Source organism: Calonectris borealis, chromosome 27 (genome assembly GCF_964195595.1).
Source record: "Calonectris borealis chromosome 27, bCalBor7.hap1.2, whole genome shotgun sequence".
NCBI classification, from domain to species: domain Eukaryota; kingdom Metazoa; phylum Chordata; class Aves; order Procellariiformes; family Procellariidae; genus Calonectris; species Calonectris borealis.
Genome location: NC_134338.1, coordinates 5,137,570 through 5,160,666, shown reverse-complemented (window position 1 = coordinate 5,160,666; position 23,097 = coordinate 5,137,570). Strand labels below are relative to the sequence as shown.

At 43.9% G+C, this 23,097-nt stretch overlaps 2 protein-coding genes across 4 annotated transcripts in view; one reads left to right on the top strand and one right to left on the bottom strand.

Annotated features, from left to right (window-relative positions):
* The window catches only part of VDAC3 (voltage dependent anion channel 3), a 15,965-nt gene extending 6,635 nt beyond the window's left edge, over positions 1-9,330 (top strand). For both annotated transcript variants that reach the window (XM_075174940.1, XM_075174941.1), the window contains exons 4-9: positions 3,449-3,601; positions 4,756-4,808; positions 6,160-6,387; positions 7,287-7,437; positions 8,510-8,567; positions 8,817-9,330. In XM_075174940.1, the coding sequence (XP_075031041.1) occupies positions 3,449-3,601; positions 4,756-4,808; positions 6,160-6,387; positions 7,287-7,437; positions 8,510-8,567; positions 8,817-8,908 (735 nt within the window). In that variant the 3' untranslated portion in view covers positions 8,909-9,330. The remainder of the gene's footprint in view (positions 1-3,448; positions 3,602-4,755; positions 4,809-6,159; positions 6,388-7,286; positions 7,438-8,509; positions 8,568-8,816) is intronic.
* On the bottom strand, positions 9,167-23,097 carry IKBKB (inhibitor of nuclear factor kappa B kinase subunit beta). 2 transcript variants are annotated; one of them, XM_075174923.1, is made up of 21 exons: positions 22,770-23,097; positions 22,590-22,684; positions 21,653-21,770; positions 20,841-20,910; positions 18,283-18,371; positions 17,736-17,825; positions 17,242-17,366; positions 16,797-16,904; positions 16,364-16,493; positions 15,705-15,899; positions 15,389-15,503; positions 14,897-15,020; positions 14,486-14,637; positions 14,310-14,371; positions 13,166-13,275; positions 12,855-12,904; positions 12,230-12,329; positions 11,872-12,019; positions 11,534-11,661; positions 10,712-10,802; positions 9,167-10,137 (listed from the first exon to the last, which is right to left on the bottom strand). In XM_075174923.1, the coding sequence occupies exons 1-21, from the start codon at positions 22,872-22,874 to the stop codon at positions 10,069-10,071; spliced, it is 2,274 nt and encodes a 757-aa protein (XP_075031024.1). In that variant the 5' UTR covers positions 22,875-23,097; the 3' UTR covers positions 9,167-10,068. The 2 variants fall into 2 exon arrangements, with proteins under 2 accessions (XP_075031024.1, XP_075031027.1); XM_075174926.1 differs by lacking the exons at positions 22,590-22,684; positions 22,770-23,097 and adding an exon at positions 22,384-22,465.

The following is a 23,097-nucleotide window of genomic DNA, read 5'->3' as shown; positions in this document are numbered from 1 at the left end:
GTTTTGGTTGTTTTTCTTATGGACTTAGAAAACAACAATGGTAGTGTCTATTGGTTATAATTGTTTCATAGATTGCAAGTGGTTTGGCCTAGTAAGTGCGTGGCATTCCTGAAGATGCCAGCCACCATAAACTAGCAAATCAATGAGAAGCTGAGCTTGACTGCTGATTCAGACTGGAGTGTGACATGGAGCCAGAACGAGTTTGATTTCTCAGCTACAAAAAATTCAAGAAATGCTTCTACACGAGGTGGTTTGATGAGCTGTCGCTAGTTTAGATAGTTAAAAATTGATGGCAGCAGATGCTGACTGTGTGCCTTCTGCTTCCAGAAGCAGATCCAGTTCTGACACCTGGCAAAATCCTTTGGCTTTTGATCATATGACAGCACAGGGTTTTTTTGCTTTGGCTGTGAGAAAAGCATTTTACAATCTTTCCTCTGCTTGGTCTGAGACACAAATCATAGAATCATAGAATCATACAGGTTGGAAAAGACCTCTAAGATCATCGTGTCCAACCGTCAACCCAACACCACCATGCCCACTACACCATGTCCCTAAGGGCCTCATCTACACGTCTTTTAAATACCTCCAGGGATGGTGACTCAACCACTTCCCTGGGCAGCCTGTTCCAAGGCCTGACCACTCTTTCAGTAAAGAAATTTCTCCTAATGTTCAATCTAAACCTCCCTTGGCGCAACTTGAGGCCATTTCCTCTTGTCCTATCGCTAGTTACTTGGCAGAAGAGACCAACGCCCACCTCACTACAACCTCCTTTCAGGTAGTTGTAGAGCGCGATGAGGTCTCCCCTCAGCCTCCTCTTCTCCAGACTAAACAACCCCAGTTCCCTCAGCCGCTCCTCATAAGACTTGTGCTCCAGGCCCTTCACCAGCTTCGTTGCCCTCCTCTGGACACGCTCCAGCACCTCCATGTCCTTCTTGTAGTGAGGGGCCCAAAACTGAACACAGTATTCGAGGTGCGGCCTCACCAGGGCCGAGTACAGGGGCACGATCACCTCCCTGCTCCTGCTGGCCACACTATTTCTGATACAGGCCAGGATGCCGTTGGCCTTCTTGGCCACCTGAGCACACTGCCGGCTCATGTTCAGCCGGCTGTCAACCAGTACCCCCAGGTCCTTTTCCTCTGGGCAGCTTTCCAGCCACTCTTCCCCAAGCCTGTAGCGTTGCCTGGGGTTGTTGTGGCCGAAGTGCAGGACCCGGCACTTGGCCTTGTTGAACCTCATACAGTTGGCCTCGGCCCATCGATCCAGCCTGTCCAGGTCCCTCTGCAGAGCCTTCCTACCCTCCAGCAGATCAACACTCCCGCCCAGCTTGGTGTCGTCTGCAAACTTACTGAGGGAGCACTCGATCCCCTCGTCCAGATCATTGATGAAGATATTGAACAGGACCGGCCCCAGTACTGAGCCCTGGGGAACACCGCTCGTGACCGGCCGCCAACTGGATTTAACTCCGTTCACCACAACTCTCTGGGCTCGGCCGTCCAGCCAGTTTTTTACCCAAAAATCAAGCCTTTTTAATTAGTTACCTGCCCTAAGATCAGAAGAAGGTTACTTCTGAATTCTGATACAGGTTTGAGATGTCTTTACACTGACTTTGTGGAAGTGACATCAGAGCAGTGTGTAGCAATTATGTCTTAAAGGATAGTTTAACGCATCCTAACTTACTTCACATATTTTTGTTAGCTGGCTAGATGTGTTATAAAACTGCTGTGCTGTTGTAGTAGTGCGTTAGCTCAAGTAAGTGTCGTCTTCCCCTCGCCCCACGGTGTGTAAGGAATGTTACCTGGGTGTACTTCCCTGGCACTTCAAAACCATTTAAAGACAGTCTTTGTACACTCTGCAAAGTTCAGAATTGTGAAAGTAATGTACGCAGCATCCAGGAATACTGTCCTGGAATGAGATGGATCTGGAAAGTCAGGGTTCCAAAGCTTGGATGTGTTGGTAATGGATACTGTCATGTCTTAAGCACCGTATCTTTCAGTTTTTAAACTTCAAAAGAGGCATAACTTGGAAATGTAATGGCAAATCAATTACCTTTGTTCAAGGAAAATATTTGAGAGATGAGGACAACTGAAATGAGATCAGTTCTCAGATGCTTCTTAAAACCTAGCTCGTACACCTTGAGCTTACTAGTGCAAAAATATGCCTACTCATTGCTTTATGCTCTGTGGTGCATGAAACACTGAGTAGGCTACCTCTGAGTTATTCCAGGAGGAGAGATGTTTACTGAGACTTCAAGTCCCCTAAATAACAGGAAGCTCTGATATGTGGGGGACTGGCCGGACAGCATGTTATAAAATACATATTATACAAAATTCGAAGTTGTTGGTTCAATTACACTAGTCAGTGAAGGACCAGCCTGATGGAGAGATGTCAGGGTGCCACTGGGGTCAGGTTATTTTCTGATACGGTGAAGGAGAAAAGGTCTGTAATTTTAAGGTGCCTTACAAAGGGGTGACCTAGCTTCTAAAGTGTAGTTGCTGGCTGAGGCAATGAGAGAGAAGTTAGGTTGAGAGAGAAGGTACTAAAGTCATCAACATGGTATATGAAGAGTCTTAAGTGACAACAGTATAAAGGGTAGGGAGAACACAACGTTAGGGTGCGGCAGTCGGCGTGAAAAGCATCAATGACCATTCTCCAGAAGACTTTCACTGCTGAAAGGTGGAAAAAGAAAAAAAGAACGAAAAGGAAGAAACATGAGCTGTTTGGAGAAATGAGAGAAAAATCAATCTTTTTTTTTTTGCTATTCTTCTAGCAGCTTAAGTTGGATGTCGGACTGCTTTTCTTATCCGAGAGTGGATTTCCAGGAGGACTATAACGGGTGCTATTTCATGCACAATTGGGACAGTACTGATAAGATGATAAAGGGAATTAGAGAAGATTATGAGGAAAAATCCAAGGATAAAAGCAGCTTTGTATCCTAAGCGAGTATCTTTTTGTATCTGGGTATGGATCCATGGGAAGGTACAGAGCAAGTTGTGGAATGTTGAAATAACAATTGCCACTTTGGAACGGAAAAAAAAGGAGAGCGGAAGAGGGTTTTTTTGGTGCGGGGAGGTTGGTGGATAAGTTAGGAAAAAAGTGTGGTAAAAATTAGAGGGGGGGAGCAGGTAATCAAACCATGATGCAGATGAAAAGTAAGTGAAGATGTCAGGTCTTTGTGTAATAGTGCTTTTTCCAACCTAAGCACGTTCCAGGGCTCTACCAGCACACCTCAATAAAAGAAATATCCAGAACAGAGATGCCAAAAGGAGTAGCATTTTTTTGATGCAAAAATAATTATTTTTGCTGGGGATAGGGAAGAGGAGAGGAAGATTTTGAGGGTTCTGTCAAAAGGCCTAAGGGTAGCAAGTGTGAGTGCTGGCACTTTACAAGTGGAAAAACTGAATGTAATTAAATATCAGAGTGCTGAAACTCGTATTATGCTCTTGGCAGGAATTCACTGCAACTGGTTCTTCTAACACAGACACAGGCAAGGCTTCAGGCAATCTAGAGACCAAATATAAGATCAAAGACTATGGACTTACATTCACCCAGAAATGGAACACAGACAACACATTGGGAACAGAAGTTTCCATGGAGGATGAGGTAAGAGGAAGTAGATACTCTGAAAATGTTTCTGCAACTGGTATGAGAAAGTTTTGAGTTGAGCAGAAAACGTTGAAGAGTGAAAGTTGCATAAAACTATCTGGAGTACTAACAAGAAAGAAGTTATTTATATTTGCAGAATGCACAGACTGAGAAGAGCATCATGAATTTTAGGGGTGGGGGTGCAAGCATTCCCACAGCAATGTGCTGCTACGTAATGATCCAAAGGTACAGAGTTACTGCTAGCGAAATTAGCTAGCTGGTTGAATGAATATCATTATTATCCACTCCAAATAGGAGTTTTTGTTTAAAGATGCACTCTAGCTCTGTAGAACTGTCACTGCTGCAGTCATGCAGGGAAAACAAAAGAGGGGTCTCGGTTTAGAGTTTTAGATGCTCTAATACATAAGTACTTAAGTACTCAAGGCTGCCTTGAGATTGAATGTATTTTGTAAGGTTGAAGAGAAAGATTAGTGTTTGCAGCTTGGCACTGCTTACACAAAGGGTTGCTAGCATACAGCACTCTCAAAACACACAGTTCTTTTTCAAAGTAATAGCTTTATGCTTTTCACTTAATGCCTGAAGAGTAAGGTAATGGTGCCAAAGGTAGTAAAAGTTCTGTGGTGCCCTCCGCCATTTATGGCCATCAATTTTTGTAGTCATGGTTTTGCACTTTTACTTGTGCTTTAAAATGGAAAATGCTGTCCAGCTCAAAACGGGTGGGAAAGCTGAGGCAGGTACATGGTTTGGCCTGTGAAGTAGTACTGTGTCTTAAAAGAATACCTAGATTCTGAGAGAGATTCTTGAGCTACCGTATGGATTGTTGGCACTATAGGGAATAAGCAAACATGAACTGAAGAGTTTTCTTTCTTTAACATAGTTTCTCAATTTTCTTGTCAACACAAGATTTGAAATCTTCCTGTAATAACATATCTACAAAGCGTGCACTGTTATAGGGCCTCATTGTGGGGAGAAAGAGTCCAAATTTTAATCCCTCATCATACAGCATCTTCAGATTTTGTTGTAAAACATGTGGCAGACATTATGGTCGTGTTTTGGCTTGTCTTCTGACAGGAAGTAGAGCTATAGTAGTGGAATATAACAAATCACGTTTCAGCAGAACTCTGAGCAGACGTCTCTGTTTTTCTTTGTAGTTGGCTGAAGGATTGAAGGTGGCTCTTGACACTACATTTGTACCAAACACAGGGTAAATATTTTCTGTTACCTTTATCTAAGGAGTGCTAGAATTTCCCATAACTTTTAATTAGAAATGCTTATTCTGGTCATTGTGTAAATGCTCAAAATTTACTGTACAATATTCTGCAGGCACTGTAGAGTATTTTGAAGGCAATGGATAATACTGGGCTCAGAAGGACAAGGTCTGCTAAAAATGTTTCTTCAGCTTTTTGGCCATTGGCAATTTGTTGTTTTGCAGTAGGTATATTTTTGTAACTACCCCCTTAAACAGCTAGGTCTTATGTGGACCACTTGTACCATCTTTGTCATGGTGTTGACAGTCCTACTGCTGTCAACTCGGTGCCTTAAGAACACAAAGCAAAATTTTTTTTTTTTCTGATGCTTTTGGGCAGACGTCTGTGCACAACTAAATGAGGAGGTAGAACCACATAGGTATTATGATAGGCAGTGGAATAGCACTTTTTTTGTCCTTCGCAATTATCATGTATTTATTTTTGGTAGGCAGTAGAGCAAAGGAGGGGTGTTCATGTCTGGGTATTTGTAAATAATTACTGGTATTTCTTTATTGTTGGGGAGAGCCTATCAGAAAAATCAGAGTTTGAAATACTGGTTGAATGTAAGGAATTAGAAGCTAAGTAAAAAATGAGACCGTGGGCCTGGGTATGAGTGACAGGCTGTTCTGCTATATCTTCAGTGGGAGAGAAAGGAGGTTGGGAAGAGGATTAAGGAGGTGTTAAAGTTTTGTCTCAGTTATGTTAAGTTTGAATTGATAGCAAAAAGAGCACAAAGACACATTGGAGAGAGAGGAAGAAGCGTCTCCCGAGGGACAGAAGAAGGCTAAGTGGATGATGTCTGGAGGACAAGAAAATTCGTTTTCGATAGAGGAGACTGGTATCCAGCAGTGAAGAAGGAAGGAGAGCAAGCACTGCACATGAAGGAACGGTGGAGAGAACCGAGCAGACAAAAAGTCACTGAAGGACAGAAAGGCCAGCAATCAGTGCGGGATGTCATGGATGCTCCTGAAAGAAACTGATGATGCCATAATGCATTGCACTTACTTGTGGAGAACAAAATTTGAAACCTGATGGGGTTTAGAGCATTAAACAGAAACGTTTTTGTCTTTTTTGCTTCTTGAGGATTTTAAGGAGTTTGAGATGGTGGAGGAAAAAGTGGCACCACGTAAATATACGTAATACCAATATTACCCTTGTCCCATGCCCTCTTCAGCAGCTGTTAAGTTTTGAGTAGGCGTTACAGTCATATAATTAACTGGCCTTAAGGGACATACATATGTGAATAAAACTACATATAATACATACTTGTGTCCTACCAGGGATAAAATGGCATGTTTCTCTCTGCAGGAAGAAGAGTGGAAAGTTGAAGACCTCCTACAAAAGAGAATATGTAAATCTAGGCTGCAACATAGACATAGATCTCTCTGGACCAACCATCTATGGCTGGGCAGTGTTGGGCTATGAAGGCTGGCTTGCTGGCTACCAGATGGCTTTTGATACAGCCAAGTCTAAGTTTTCGCAAAATAACTTTGCCTTGGGATATAAGGCAGGAGACTTTCAGCTGCACACTAATGTGTAAGTATTATCTGAGCCTAGAAAAACATTATCAGAGGAGCCAAACTAGATGAATAGTGAGAATTAACAGAGTTAAGTGGAAGGGGATGCTGATTTGTTTTGAAACAATATATATTTGTTGTTTTCATCTTCAGTGTAACTAAAGCAGGGGCAACTTTCCAACTCTTGGCTGTCTTTTGAGATGTTGTTTCAGGGTAATTTTGTTTTTTATGTATATAAGATAGTGGCGTAAAGGCACTTTATAATGTTAATTTGGAATTAAAATCCCTAAACTTTAATTTCTATTTTGGCGCTAGATAAAAGAGCCTTCAATTAAGCTACTGTACCTTCCCTCCCTCCCTCCCCACCAGACAGAAAGCTTCTGGCTCAGAAATGCCCAAGGTGAAGGAGGGAACTGTGTGTTGCATTGTGCTTGAGTGTCATTGCAGTGTCGCTCTAGTCTTGGCATTCAGATGCTCTGAGTCTTTGAAGATGGTGTATTTAAACAACTGCAATGCAATCACATTTTTTTCAGTCTCATCATTCGCATAACTGACTTAAGTCTTTTTCTGGGTTTGTCCCTTTATGCATCATCGCAGGCTTGCTTTCTTAACTTAAGACAAGCAAGCAAGTTACCTGTTTTGTTGGGGTTTTTTTTTGTCAGAATCTCAAACCGTAGGTCTTAGCTGTTGGAAAGTCGTGTTCCATTTTGCAAGCAAAACTTGTTTTGGGTAAAAAACATGAGCAGGAGTCTGCCAGCTCCAGCTAGGAAGTAGACGAGCATGGGTCTAGGGAAATATCAGAGCTCTTGGTTCATTTTAAGAGATAATGATCAAATGATTGCAGGGAAGGGTTAAGCTAAAGAGTTACTATTTACTAAACAAGGCAAGGCTTGACACACTTCCATCTATTACAAACAGGAATGATGGCACTGAGTTTGGTGGGTCCATTTATCAGAAGGTTAATAATAAGGTTGAGACATCAGTCAATCTTGCATGGACTGCTGGCAGTAACAACACACGTTTTGGTATTGCTGCCAAGTACCAACTGGATGAGAAGACTTCTGTTGTGGTAAGAATTTTGTTACAGGAGCGAGTATTTCAAACTCCCTTAAACACTGAAAATTTGTGGTATGAAGTAGTTGCTTTAAATAGTTACTGAGAAAGTATGGTAGATGGCAAACTGTGGCTTCTGTTGTGGTTCAAATTTAAATTCGGACCTCACAGGTCATATTTGTGAAATGAAAAAAAAAATGTAAAGCACTGTTTTGTCTATGGTGAAATAGTCTCTAGTCTGACTAGTGTGCTTGGAGCCTATGCAAAATGTGTTTTCAAAAGGTAATGAGAGGATGCAGTATCCTTTTAATTCTCTAATTCTTATCTAATACATAATGTAAAACTGTACTATCGTAAAATGATGGAAGTTCAGCTGAGCTTACAGCCTTCTCCTAACAATGAGTTAACCCTTGAAAGTCAGCTGAGGTCCTGAGATAAGTGTTGTTACTGACACTTGCAGATTCTTGCAGAAATGTTAGGGCCAAAAAAAAAGGGGGGGGGGGCTCAGGAGACAAAACATGTCCACAGGGAAGTGACAGTGAATAAAAGTCACTCTGTACATTCTAACACTAAGAACTGAAGTAGCAAGCATTTGTTATGCTTCAAAACAAGAATTAGTTCCAGGACAATTCAGCCAAAATTAAAGATGGGAAATACTATACTAAACAGCTCAAAACTTAGTAATGCAAAAATGGGTTTGCATATTCATATATTTAGTGCTCATTTAAAAAAAAAATAATCACTACTAAGCAATTTGTGAATAGGGGTCTGTGAACAAGACAGACTTCATTGGCTACCAAGGGACTGTAGAACAAGCCCTTTAAAAGAATATAAAGAGACAGTGCTGGGGACAGTGAAGGTACAAGGTGGCATTTTATGTAGGCATAATGGGTCACAATTTGAGGGAAGATTGGAACTATTACAGCTTAAGCTGGAAACTCTTGAGGAGAAAAGGAAAAGATTGGAATACGCCTCTGCTAGAGGTTAAGTCTATAAGTTGCTGAAAGAGTTAATGCATAAGCCACCTTCTAAGGGCACTGGGACAATTCTGTCTGAGTATAAACATTGTGATTTCTTTTTTCCTGTAGGCTAAAGTGAATAATGCCAGCCTGATTGGAATTGGTTACAGTCATGCCCTTCGACCTGGTATGTAAGTCCAACTGGTAGCAGTAAATAGTATTAATACTACACTATGGGTTATTTTACTGTCATCTCTAGAACAGAATAAACAAACAAATGAGCTAGAAATCTTACATAGGCTCAGAGAAGTAAAGGATGTGTACATACAGAAGTTCCTATAGCAACTAAGACACATTAGTGAGGCTCAAGTACTTGAGGGGGGCGCATTGCACAGGGATATCAGTGTATGAGGGGTCTCATTACTTGCTCTTCTAGGTGTAAAGCTGACCGTCTCAGGCTTGATTGATGGCAAGAATTTCAGTGCTGGAGGTCACAAAGTTGGGCTGGGATTTGAGCTGGAAGCTTAATGCAGCTTTAAGTAAAACAACAGGTGGTGCTCTGGAAGATGAAGGAACAGTGTACCCGGTGTGTTTCGGCCTTAAAATTACTCTGAAATTTCAAGAAGCGTGAACTTTCTACTCTTCCAAAGAATCATTTTAACCCAACACTGAAATCCAGAGAGTGCCAGCACATCAAAAGAAGATACTTGAAGGCATGCATGGAAGTTGTGATGTTTGTGCTACATTTCACTTCAGTTTCCCGTATTTTAAATCTGTTCCTAAAAAAAATCTGTTCCTAAAAACAGAGGAAGATCCCACCTCTCCCCATTATTGTATTGCATCCTGCATGTCCTGTACCTCACAACCTTTTAGAAAAGGTGGTCTCTCTGCTGTAGTGGAAATTTGGGTTTACATCAGAATGAAATAAATTGGTCACAGTTGGAACATAATGTTGGTGTGTCTTGTATCTCGGCAAAGTTCAGAAAAGCTATGCTCCATGCAGCTGTGCCTTTTTTGTTTTGGTGCAAGCTTAAGCATGGTTAATAGATAATCTGCAAATGCTTTGTTCAACTATACGTGTACACTGAAGATTTCCTTCTCTGTGGTCTCTAGGATAACATCCTTACATCTCTCATGTTTTAGAGACCTGCACAGTGAAAGCAGCTTTTTCATTAAAATGTTATTAAGGGTATCAAAAAGAGCAAACCAAAAGTTTACATGTTTTAGACAATTTCGTTCCCATATAGGAAACAAGTATTAGGTAAGTACAACCATTACACTTAAGAAAAAAAGTGCAAATCAGCAAAGTTAAGAAATTAAGTTCACAGTTCAAGTATATTAGGAAGGTGACATCTACCACTGACTGCGCAAGCTGATTGCATGCGTTGTCCATTGTTCATTAGAAAGCCTAAAAGGCAGCAAAACAACCACATGTGTTGCCTAAGGGAAGATACATCAGGACAGAGAATAAGAATATCTGCTGTCTTAAGGCACAATTAAGAACTTTTTCCAAGCAGTTAGAACAGGCATTTCCTACTGTATCTTTGTGAAAAAAGTGTCTGAGAGGTGGTTACATAAAGCAGTAAGTGACAATAGAAGGAGGCACTTGAATTTCCCTTCTCAGAGGCAGCAGCTTTTCACAGTTGGCTTCCTGAAGTAGCATGTCTTCAGAGGCAACCGAAGTGATTTTACATCTGGGTTTGTTCTGGACTGTTTGTTTCTTCTACCTGAAGCTGCAGCCAGCTCCAATCTAGAGCCTAAAGAATAAACAGTTAGAACTACAAAGTTCAACACTAGCTTACAGTTGAGATTTCTCCAGAATAAAGAGGAAGCAATTTAAAAGATTTTAAAATTTTACTGTGAACAAGTTGGTCAATATAGGTTTGTGATGAACCACGCGACTGCTGTAAAAGAAACCCTTAAGCTATTTATTTTTTCTAATATTTTACTTTCTTTTCAATATTCTGCCTTGTTAAATAAGCATCCCTGCCCACCAATGTATTGCCACAAGACCATCCCAATTTTAAGAGTGCAATTTTGCAGTATTTTTGTACAACAGCCAAGTGTTTTCCCCCATCCTTCATTGTTTGGCACAACTCAAGTCCCCAGCGCATGGCTCCCGTTCTCAGCAAGCAGGGAATATGTCAGTCAGCAGTTCAAGTGGGGAAGTGGGTGCTTTCTATCTCCCACAACTCCTACTCTCCTTGTCCAAAAAAGTAATATGCAGATTGCTGTTAGCCATATTACTTATTGCTGGCAAAGTTACACAAGCAGAAGTCTGAAGCCATGAGCTTCCCCAGTCCATTTATAGAACAATATCAAATATGTTACCATGAAGCTCTGCTCCTGGTCCTTCATTGTGTCATGCATCACATTTTCTAGTTGGCTACAGAGTTTCTGTGATTCCAGCAGTAGCTCCTCACTGAAAGGGACAATTATTACACAATTATTTTCCATGGCAGTTTTGTTTAGAGATGCTGCCTCCACCTTCAAAAAATATTTATGGCAGGTATGCTGCAGAGCACTGAAGAATATTAACCTTTACCAGTCAGCTCGTAAGCTAGCAATTCATATTGCAACTGGGAAAGTTGGTGGCATTCGCAGATTTACTGGGACAGGGGAAAGGAAGCATGTTCCAAGTTGGAGTTGTGTTCTTACTATGTGGAGTCACTGTTGCTTAGAGAAAAAGTTGCAGAACAGCCTATAAACTAAAGGATTAAGCAACATACAAATAAACAAACCAAGGTCTGTCATTCCAACTGGTGACCTGGTTCATTTAAGCAAGCCAGAACTACAGGTGCTTGGTTATAGCAGTCTCTCCTTTACCATATAGCTCAGCTACTATGATCTTACATGACAATGCTCCAACAATTCCTGTTGGCAGTGTACTTCAAGTGAGCCCAACCATTCCACAAACCAACCCTTTATTACTGAGGCAGGGGGAAGTGAAGCTATACATTATTCCCCGTTTTTCATAAGGAAGATTCACAAGCCCCAGGAAGTCCAGCTACTAGGTAGAAAAGACTGCTGACAATGGAAGCTGAACACAATGTGTTATAAAGACAATGTGAGAAAGCCTGTGTGTCATTATTTCACAATGCCAGCTTCGTAGTGCTGGCATTAGCAGCTACAGAACTCCAGACTTTGCCTCACCTTTTCCTGACAGATTCTGATAAATTGTAGGTTCCAGAAGGGACCTGCAGCAGCAGCTGACCAGGGCTACCAAGACGTGATGTGTTCATGCTCTCTGGACTGCCAGTAACAGGACCACGTACTTTACTCTGAAGAATACACAGAAGATTCAGATTGCAACTATTTACACTAATTTCCAGCAGCCAGGAGTATAAGAGAGCCTGGAACTTGGCTTTAATACTAATTCAAAAGAACAGAGGAAAGAATCATAGGACATACTAAATTTACTATTAATTATTTCAGTAACCTGTGTTACAAGCCATATACTTGGGTTAAACTGGAGTTTTTATTTTACTTACACAAGCGATTTTCAGCAAGTTCCACAGTTCTTTCTGCCGTTTCTCCTGAAGCCTAACAACTGTTTCCTCATCTTCATTCATCAGATTCATCACTTTCTCCACTCTGGGGAACAATTCCAATGCCTTCTGCTTGCAAACTACAGTTTTACTATTTTTTTTAAAAAAAAAAAAAAAAAAATCAGATCACACATGGGCAACTGCAGTAGGGGAATATTTCTGAAGTTTCTTATTTCCTGTAACACTCTGAGATCTCATTAGCTGAACACTCTGGGGTTTAAACCTCTAGAACAAAACCTCTTGCTAAAGGAGAAAATGCTTTCTTTCAACCCTCAATAAAAGCTGACTCTACAAAGCTCACCTGAGCTGAGCATAAATGACTCGGACTTTTTTTTCAAAGGTCTGGATTGCCTGTAGGAGCAGTCGTACTATTTCTTGGCTATCACCGCTTGTCCTCTGATCTGGAATGAGAGAGGGTATTACACAAAAAGGTAGGCTTATAGGACAGAGATTCTTAATGGCTTATTTCCACTGCTGCTTCAATCCTGAAACATCCCAAGTTCAGGGCGTGCAAGTTGGAGTGGGATGAATTGCACTGGATTTTAGCCACCTTCTTCAAAATGAAAAGAATTGCAAAGCAGAGTTGGTAGGGTGGGTCTAATGCCTTGGGGCTGTATAGCTGCTCAAAGAAACAGCTATGTCTTTCATCCTTTCTATACAGAAGCAGCAGCATATGCTTGCAGCAACAGAGCTCCAGAGGAGTTTCAAGAAGAGCTCAGAAGGCACCAAGAAAGCGAGGCTGGCCTAGTTTAAAATTGACTCCTTGACTCCCCTCTCCAAAAAAAAGCGAGTCCAGTAGAGTCCATGTGCAGCTAGCGTATGGGCAGGCCTAGGATGCAGAGAAAGTTTTCTCAGTGCTCATTATCACATCTCCAAAGTTACTATCCACACAAAGCAAGCGGACCTTGAGCTAAAATGTCTTTTACCTCTTGGCTTCTCTCTCAATCTCCGGTACAGCTCTCTGGCTTGTTCTTCTCTAGAAGAAAAAGGCACACAACACAAAAGACTTCTCTAGAACCTAAATTACGAACAAGTAGTTCAAGAACTTAAATCTTTTATATACCAGTCTGCCATTTCAGACCGATGACAGGTAAAGAGTCAAAAACTGTCTTTTAATGTCAAAGTCCTCCCAGTTCCCCATAATTTGGGCTGAAGAGATAGCAGTTTCATTGTCCGGCAATGAATAAGCTTAGCTAGCAATACTCCTGCATCTGAAGTTCAAGGTAGTTCAACTCACAAATCCTCCAGTGTTCCTCCTTGTTTACGACCTAGTGGACTTCTCTGCAGGTCCACAATGTCTGTTTGCAGGGCCATCATCCTCTTCACTAGCTGATCCACATCATCCTCCTGAAAGCAGGGCAGAACATAAGCAATGGGACCATCTCACACCGTCATAGAGACGCTACCACTCACTGGCTCTTCTTATTCACATTTCTCAACACTCACGTTGGCAAGATGCAAATAGCAGCCTTGGACAAAGACATGAGAATATAAGTAATTTCAATTCAAGGAAATTAGTTCAGTGCTCTGGGATAAAACAACTTCCAAGAATTTTTTGATAAAAAATTCGGCCTGCTACGAAGAGCCATTGAAGGGTCAGACTTTGTAGTAAATGTACTGCTAGTTCCCAGGCCATCATGCTTCCTTTTCCTTGGCTATTCCAGATCTCTTCTCTCATCCTATCCATCACCGCTTTTCCCCCTTTTCCCTCAGCACACAACCACATCCACTCCTGGCACCCCAAATTCTGCTTTTCACTTGAACTCGTTCACATGCAGAAGCTGCTGCTTGTTAGACAGTCATTTCTGCCCTTTGCCTCCCCCCAATAGAAGAGGACCAAGTGTTGGAAAAGAGTAAGATACCAATGAGTCACCTTTTGCTCCTCATCTGGGAGTGATAGTTGTTGGCCTTACTTACAGGGGTTACACTGTTTTGTATCAAAAGGCTGAATGCCTTACTGGGAGCAGGCGTGGAACATGCACCAACAACGGGAAATTGCTGCCTTTTCAAAATTCAAGACGGATGCTTAAAATTCTTGTGTTTCGTTCACTTTCCCATTCAGTTTAACCTATGTTCCATATCCTCTTTTCAGCTATCCTGGCTCCAGGACTGGGTGCAACGGCTGCAAAATCTTCTCTCACATTTCCCAAGATCTCCCTTTTTCCCCTAAGCCTTACAAACACAGTGAGCTTCATGAAGTACTGCCAATGGACAAAAATGGTGCCACCCAAACCAAGGCAATGCAACATCTGGAATCAGCCCAGACACAAGAAGTTTCTATTTAAGGGAGGACAATGAAGAAAAAAGGGGGAAAAAAAAAAAAAGGAAAGAAAAACAAGCCTCTTTTTCTTTAGGATAAGCAGTTAGATTTAGAAACATACCCGTCCACAAAGTTCCACAGCTTGCTCCATCTCTTTCCAGGCAAACAGCAGCTTCTCAGAAGCTACAAGAATGAAAGAAGAGTGATTGCTTTTCTCAGGTTCATACAGGAAAAGGTAGATACTTTGTGGGGATAAGAGGCATAACAAGACCTCTGTTTGCCAGATGCTATACTCACTAATTCCAAATTCAATCTGTTCTTTATACTTCTCCAGATCGATTTGGATGCTTGTTTTAAAGAAGTCCAGCTTTGCTTTCAGCTGCTGGGAAAGGGAGGCCATAGAATTCTTCATCTTTGAGAGGGTACTATTGTAACGCAACAGATTCATCCTGCATGGACAAGAAGAAGGTCCTATTACCCTCCCAAAGTAAAAATGCAGACTTCCACTTACATCAAAAGTAGATACTTCAGAGTGTAGCAGTGAACACAAAAGCAGTTGTGTCAGAGGATGGAACTCTCAGCTTTTCATTAATCGTTAATGACTCCACTCATGGGCTTCCCCATTCCAACAGGGTCCCATTCCTGTCCTTTCTCTTTCACCAGGGAGCAAAGGCAGAGGTAAGTATTCTAGAGAAACTGCCACCGTACATGGCCGCTCGCTGCCCCTGCTGAAGCCGGTTACAGTCCTCTTTCAGCATCCGGATTGTGTGCCAGATCTGACCCCACACTTTCCGCAACTGGAAAAAGTGGAGATTCTTCTTTGGATCCTGAACTGGAAACAGAGCGGGGGGTGGGGGGGAGGGGGGAGGGAAACGTACATATCAGCATGAAGCCTGAAAGTAGTGTTATCACATGACAAAACAGACCAAAGCATCACTCCTTTGAGGAGCATGTTACCTCTTGCAAAACCTATAGTTGGCTAACCCTTATGCAGCTTCCCCAGTATATCAAAATCAAACACTTCCTTTCCTCAGTTATTTTGACAAATTGAATGAATGCTATGCCAGTCCATTTTACTGTTTCTTCAGTCCTGATATGCAAAAGCTCTCTCTACTCTTTGTACATGATACAGACCAGAGAATACAGGCAGCCCTCTCAACGCGGACAACCTCTCACATTCATGCTAGAGAAAGTCCTTACGGATGCAGTCAACACTTTCCGGATGAGGACGCAAGGCAACCTGAGCCTCATAGGCAACCTTCTGGTTATCGAAGAGGAACAGGAGGTCTGTGTCTGCAGCTGCAGTATCATTCATCTGCAGAAAACAAAAGACCCAACCAGGTTCTCTCAGAAAAAGCAAGCCTTAGTAATACCATAAAAAGAACGTTCCTCCTCAGCCAAAGACTGAACACCAAAGGCAACAGAGTGCCTATTCTGCAAGGGCTGTTAGGTCTATGTGGTTACTATGACAAAAGCCTGCTGATTCACTCAACAGGAAGGGAGTATCCAGACTCACCTTGCTATCAGCTATATGTTTAGTGGCCAACTTCTGAGAAAACAATGCCAGTCCAGCTTCCTGCAGTAGCTCCTGGTCCTGTTCTGGGATTCCTGTATCTGACTGGATCCTGGCCTTCACAGTCTGCAGAGTCTCCTCCTCTGTCACAGGGTAGGTGTGTACAGTTCCCGTAACCATGTTCAAAACATGAAGCAACTACAAGAAGAGCAGTGTGACATGAGAAGGGCTGAAGATATATTGGTCATGTTTGAGCAGAGATCCCAGGACTGAAACACTGGCCACTGATAAACTGTTCAAAGCACTTCCAGGGCTCAAGAAGTCACTTTGCAGTGACTTCATAACGTTATGCCAAAGTCCTTGTCCTCCATCAACTGGAAGAGAGGCCACATGGCAATTAAACAGCTTCAGCCACAGAATCCTCTTACCAGAATATGGAACCAAGCACACGCAGAAGCTATTTGCTACTCCCAACAAGCTCAGGGAGTATTTGTCCTCAAATAAACAAGAGGAAAGCACCCGTCACTAACTGTCAGAAGACAGCTAAATGAGATTCTGTGCTGCTCCTACTCCTAGGTCTATGACTCAAGCCTCTTCTCTCATGGGCTACTGGCAACTGCTCTCTGGAAAATTTTTCAGGGTAATACAGACCCATTGCTCACCTTCAAGTTCAAAATGTCATCCAAAGCTTTGAAACACCCATTGGGTCCATATGTAGGATCTGTACCTCTCTGCCGTGGGTGCCACATTAACATGAGTTGCAGCCATTTCTCCAGTCTCCCAGCCAAAACACTGAAGGACCAAAACAAGAAGGGGATCAGAAGAGGTAAAAGTGCATTTGTAGTCACCATATGGCCTGGTCTCTGCAGGAGGACTGACATTCCCCCCCACCTCCCACCCCGATCACAAATGCAGTGTTTAGAAGGCAGAAACAGACTCACAACTACACAAGTCTGACAAGGGACGCAAGCATTGTTTGTCTCATGCACTCAATTTATTCACAGATTAACACAGTAAGACATATAATATAAACCTGGTCCTTTTGCGGAAGAAACAGTTTATCCCAGCATGGCATAACAGATTTCTAGTCCTTACCTGTTTAGATTGTTCGGGCAGGGTAAACTGCTAGAAAATTTGACTTCTCCAGATAAGTCTTCTGAAACAACAATATCCAGCTCGCTCTTCTGTCGCACTTTTGTATGCCTAATGAATTCAAGCAAGTACAATGGTGAAATAATCACCTGCCCTTCCCAGCCTGCATGTTAGTAGGCTCTTAAAGCTACTCTTGACAGATGTAATACAGATGCTGCTTTGGTTTCTGCTACCTGCCCTGCAGGAGTCAGTCCTGATCCCAAAAAGCAAGTATCAGGAATGCTGAACTCGCTCAGGTAGGTCAAACTCCTGTGAAGGGAGTCAGTCTCCATAAGGGCAAGGAACAGGGATATTATCCTAAGAATCAAGGGACCACACTTCTACTTCCTGTAAACAGGACAGTCGCATTGCACGCACTCTTCTTATCACCTGGCCCCAGCTCACTCACCATTGCACTGGCTGCCAGTTGGGTAGGAACGGTCGGAAGCCTGTAATGCACTCAAAGGCCAGCGTGCCAAAGCTCCAGTAATCCACTGTCACAGTATACTTCTGCTGTTCCAGCAGCTCTGGAGCCTGGGAGTTTACACATACATGACACAAAGCCACCCATCTCTTAGCTCTCTCTATCCCTTAAGAGCTCATTAACATTTGTGAAACAGATTAAAGACAGTGCTAAACGCTCTGCCTCTCACTAGCTTCCAGATCCTCTCAGAGTGAACAGCAGACATTATTGGCACTCCTGCTTCTTATTTATAACAGACATAGCTAGCCGACACTGTGAAAACCCAGTGTCAGCAAAAAACAGTCACCTCTGCTAGCTGCAGCGCCCCAAACGCACCCCATACCAGGACAAGTACTTCATCCCAGCCCAAAGCCTGATAACAGTTAACTCTATCCCACTGCAAAGTGGTAGCTGCTCTTCTAGCTGAATTCCTTCCTTACCAAGTACTGTAGAGTCCCAACAAAGGATGTGCATAGGCTACCCTGATCCAACTCCTTAGCGTAACCAAGGTCAATGATTTTGTGTATTAACTGAAACACACAACAGAGAATAAGAAAACTAAAGAGAAGTCCTGTTAAAAGCACACCATACAGCAGAGAAAGAAAAGCTCTTCAAAGGTATGCAGGAAAGGTGCCAACGAAGAGGCTCCTGTAGATTCCTAAAACCACAAAGTATGTAAAGTTGTCATTGGCTTGATACACACAGAGCTGGACACATGACTGCTAATTCAGATCTTTGATCAATCAGTACAGTCTGGTTCCTTCCTAAATAGTTGAAAGTCAAAATGTCAGGTGTTACCAGACGTCTAATACAACCTTTCATCTCAGCTGCATGCAGAATACTGTTTATCTGACACACAGATCTGAGCTAGCTGTTATCCCGGGTTGAGTGCTCTTGCAGAGGGACCATTGTAACTGCATGAAGCACACGCATGTTCCTCTTACACTTACTTGTCCGTGCAGGCAGAGACACCTGGTTCCTGCTTACCCTTTGCTCTCCTTGCTGCAGCACAATGTTCTCTGGTTTCAAATCTCTGTGGATGATCCTGTTCTCATGAAGGTACCTGAGAGCAGAAGCTGAGACACAGAAAAAGCCACTTGTAAGAGTGTAACTAACAGTACCTAGCATGAGCTCAGTAAGGATTCATTTCTACCTAGTATAAGCATGGCTTTTGGGTCAAATCTTGTACAATCAAACATACAATGAAACACCAACTGCAAGATGAAAAGTCGGCGTCAAACATTTCTGGACACAGAGTTTCCTCTTTGGGTCTTCCCTCATGCCCTTTCTATAAATTGGAATAACATTGCCTAGCTTCCAGACAGCGGGGACCTCCCCAGACTCCCAAGACCTTTGGCAGATGATCAAGAGGGGTCCTGCCATAACATCTGCCAGCTCCTTCAGTACTTTGGGGTGAATCCCATCAGCTCTGAAATCTTCCTGCAAAGCCTGACTTTGCTTCCAGAGATCATACAGTTTCTTTTTCCTCTTGAGCTCAGCAAGGAGTTCCCTGTTCAGCCAAGCTGGTCTTCTGCCCCGCTTGCTTGACACACTGGAATTGCCTGCTCCTATGCTTCTAAAAGGTGGTTCTTAAAAACTGACCAGCACTCATGGACTCCTAAGCTCTCAAAAGCAGATTCCCAGGGTACTCTGCTAAATAGCTCCCTCAATAGCTTGAAGTTTGCTCTCTTGAAGTCTAGGGTAGCAACTCTGCTGTCCTTTTTTCTTATTATACTGAAAATTTTAAACTCATTGCATGATCATTGTGGCCAAGACAGCCACCTACCATCACATCTTCCACAAATTCTTCTCTATTCACAAATAGCAAGTCTAGGAGAGCATCTTTCCTAGTTGGCTGAGTACTTGTGACAAGAAGTTATCTCCCACAAACCTCAAAAATTTTCAAGACCTGCTCATCACAGCAGTACGGTATTTCCAGTTGATATCTGGGAAGTTTAAATCTCCCATAAGGACAAGGGCTACCAATCCAGAAATTTCTCCTAATTGCTTATAGAATAACTCATCAGTGCTAACATCCTGGCTAGGCAATCAAGTGGCTATACTCAGCTTTTCTTTACCTATGTGTTTCTTCAACAGTCTTAACCTTGAATCCAAAAGCTGCTCTGCCAAACACTTTGTTCTCTCCTGTCCACAAGGTGTTCTTCTCCCTATTTCACCTGCAAAATTCTTCATAGCAAATTTCTATGCAACATACTTTCTCTGCTCAGAACCACTCAGACTCCACAACGGGCAGACTGATGAATTCCATCTATACTAGAAAGACAAAAATCTCATCTTAAGAATACACAAAGGCTGAATAAATGCCCTCTATTTTCTCACACTTGCTCAAGATAATACCTTAATATATCTCCCCTCCTGTGGATAAAAAGAAAAATCGTGGTGCTAGGAAAAGCAAAACTTGGCAGCATTTCCAGTTTGGGCTTTTCGGCCATGACTCAGGCCTGAGCCAAAGGGACTAATTTTTCTGTTCCCTGAGACTGTGTGTCCCTTCTGACAGTGTTGCGTTCCCAGATAGAGCTCTCTTGTTCAGTGCGAAATGATCCAGCTAGACTTTTAGGAGCTATCAATAATATAACTGTCCTTCTTCTGAAGGACAGTAACCCTAGAAAGACCAATTAGGCATGCACTGTAAGTGATCAGGAGAACAAGTTATATCAATAGTCAAAAACATTTCTTATCAGCTACAGTTCAGATCATACAATTGAAAATTTGGGTCCGTCCCTCTTCCGATACACACCCACAAGCATGTGAACACAAACTTTACTCTAAACATGATCTGCCATAGTCTCTGGTCAGCACTTGGTATAATTTCCTGGTCACTAAGGACTACAAGGATGAGGCAGCAGAATACAAATGCTATGGGAACACAAAGGATGAGAGATAATGCCTAACAGCTACACCTGCAGTAAAAGTAATGACAAATGTACATTTATTCTCTTGCCACAGCTCACTTTCTAAGCATACATCTGCCCCAAATGCACTTCTTAAATATCTTCTCTCTAAAACCTTAGCACCTGTCCAGTTTTGCCTCAGCTGCAACTTAGTAAGATCACAACATAGCTTGAGCAAAAAACTCCATCCCAAAAGTCTCTAGGCAGCACTTGGCAATCCTTGCACCAGAACTGTCTAAAATTCCACATAGTGGTTGCCCAAATGCTAATGGAAACCCACGGATCACTCACACGCTGAAGTTCTGATGATCAGCTGTTAAGCTGAGGGTGGAGACTGATGTGCAACATAAACTAGAGTCACTTGGCAAGTGTTCAGCTATCCAGAACCTTCCAAGAAATCCTGAGTGGCATTTTTGCTGGGCAAGAAAATCCATCTCTACATTTTCAAGAACAAAAATCAAAGATTGGCTCTCCCACAGGGAGGGTTGGCAGGGCAAGACAGGAAACAAGTATACTCTTCAAAGGTCAGTCTAAGATGGAGTCATTAAGGTCACTGCTGCATATCCTTAGAGTGGATTCGGCACTGAAAGGGCTTCTATAGTTCAGACAACTGAAGGTACTGCTACCACTTACCAATATCAGATAACAAGATGAGAATGGCTTCTTCCCGCAAGCCACAGCAATTCTCTAGCTGATTCAGGTACTGCAAGAAAACAACATAGAATATAGTCTTTCCCTCCTGTATCCTGAGTGAGGCTCGCAGTCCCACAAACTTGCATGGATGCAAGAAGTTCCAGTAACAGCAATGAAGTTCTCTAGAGGGACAAAACTCTATGGGATTGTGACCTCCAATAGCAGCAATTACAGTTTCAGGCCTTGGTCTAACCACATGGGAGGAGAAACAAGTGGATGAAAGAAGTCAGTATCATCCCCATTCTCTTCCTTCTACTTGCTCCATCCTTCATAGCCATTTCCCCTATGCCTGGCAGTATCAGCTCAAATCTCAGCTCTAAGCTCTGGGTTTTATCTATGGGCAGATTATAGCAAAAGTCAGAAAAACAGTAAGATTAGAATTAAAGTGTTATTTTTTCCTATGACAGATAGGAGTTAATCACTTTCAGGAAGGGTATAGCCCACAGATGTACCCTGCCCTACGATGGTCTTGGCCATACTCACATCCTGTTGCATACCCCTCACACATGCCCTCATCCTCTACATGCAAACTCCTCACAGTGTCACTTGCAGCCAAACAAATACAAAAAGTTTCAGAAAGCACTTAAGTTTTCAAAAGCTTATATCAAGGACCAACCCACCAAAACCTGTTGGTGCCATGACAAGAATTAGGAAGCATCAGGATGTGAAAACAGAGGCTTTACAGGGAAACTTCAATAGAAACCCTAGGATAAGCTAAGAAGCTGATCCCCCCGCCATCCCAGGGACCTCACCTTGCGGAGGTCTCCGCCTTGGCAGTACTCCATGGCCAGCAATGGCAAGTCATTTGGTGCAAGCTTCTGCATCCCTTCAGGGACGTCACGGGCTGCCACCACATTGGGATGGTTCAGCCTGAGGAGTGGAAATGAGGCAAGTACACATGATGAGTAGAACTAGGGTAACACCTGAAAGACGATTGTTCTGCAACAGCTATGCAGTTTCACATGCTCATGGTCACCACGCAAAGTCCTACAAGGACGTTAATCCTTTTAGAAACTGAACTAGTGAATTCTAAAGGTCTGCAATTCATCCATCCTTCACGGACCTAGCCTCATCCCAACTCCTTCCATTTCATGTGCAGTCAGTGCATTCCTTCAATGCACATGCGCAACAGAACTGCCCAGGAGCTACAGGAACGTGCCTTTCGAAGGAGTGTGACGCAGTCTGTTGCCACCTTCCAGAAAAGACCCAAACCACGATCAGACCATTGCATCCTACAAAATCAATCCAGCGCCCCGAAGGACAACCCAGCACAGACATTAAGCTAGGCAAAAGAGCAGCTACATAGCAGAATTGTATGCCATTGAAGGCAGTGGCAGAAGCGCCGAAGAAGGAAGTCTAGGACCCAAGACTGACGAAACACAATGCGAGGTTTTCTTCAGCGTGTACTTCTACGCCCCCGCAGCGGCTCGGGCACCCTCCCGGAAGAGGCGGCAAGCGGCCGGCAGCCTCTCCCACCATTTACCTCAGCGCAGCCGTTAGAGCCGCGCTCGAAGGCCGCCCGCGCTCGCCCGCCCCGAGGGGCGCTGACGCAACCCCGCCTGGCGGCCACTCCGCCCGGCCCGCCCCGACGGCGAGCGGGCGCTGGGCTCCGCCCGGCCCGGCCCGGCCCGGCGCGCCAGGCCGAGGGCCGGCAGCGCCCCCGCCCGCTGTCGGGCCGGCCCGCCTCACCTCTTCATGATCTGTATCTCCAGCGCCCAGCGGTCGCGGTTGCGCGGGCTCAGCTCCTGCCGGCACTGCTTGATGGCCACCTGCTCGCCGGTCTCCTGCGGACACAGCGCGGGCTCGGCTGAGCGCGGGCTCCGGGCCGGGCCGGGCCGGGCCGGGCCGGGGCGGCCGGCCGCCGCCTACCTTGTTGTGCCAGCGAATGACGTTGCCGAAGCCGCCAGTGCCGAGGCGCTCCTTCATCTCCCAGGGGCCGCAGGTCTGCGCCTGCAGGGCCGGCGGCCGGCTCATGGCGGGGCCACAGCGCTCCGACTCCTCAGGCTCTGGGCCGCGTCCGCCGACGTTTCCGGCTCCGGGGCGAGCGGCATCTGGCGCGGGTGCCCGCCCGCCCTTAAAGGAGCCGTGCTGCCCGGGCGCTCCCGGCCCTCTCGCCAAGCCCGCTTCGCCGAGGAGCAGCGTCGTCGCGGGCGTCACGGCCGCCGTCCTTTCTGGAGTCAGGGACTCGGGACATTTA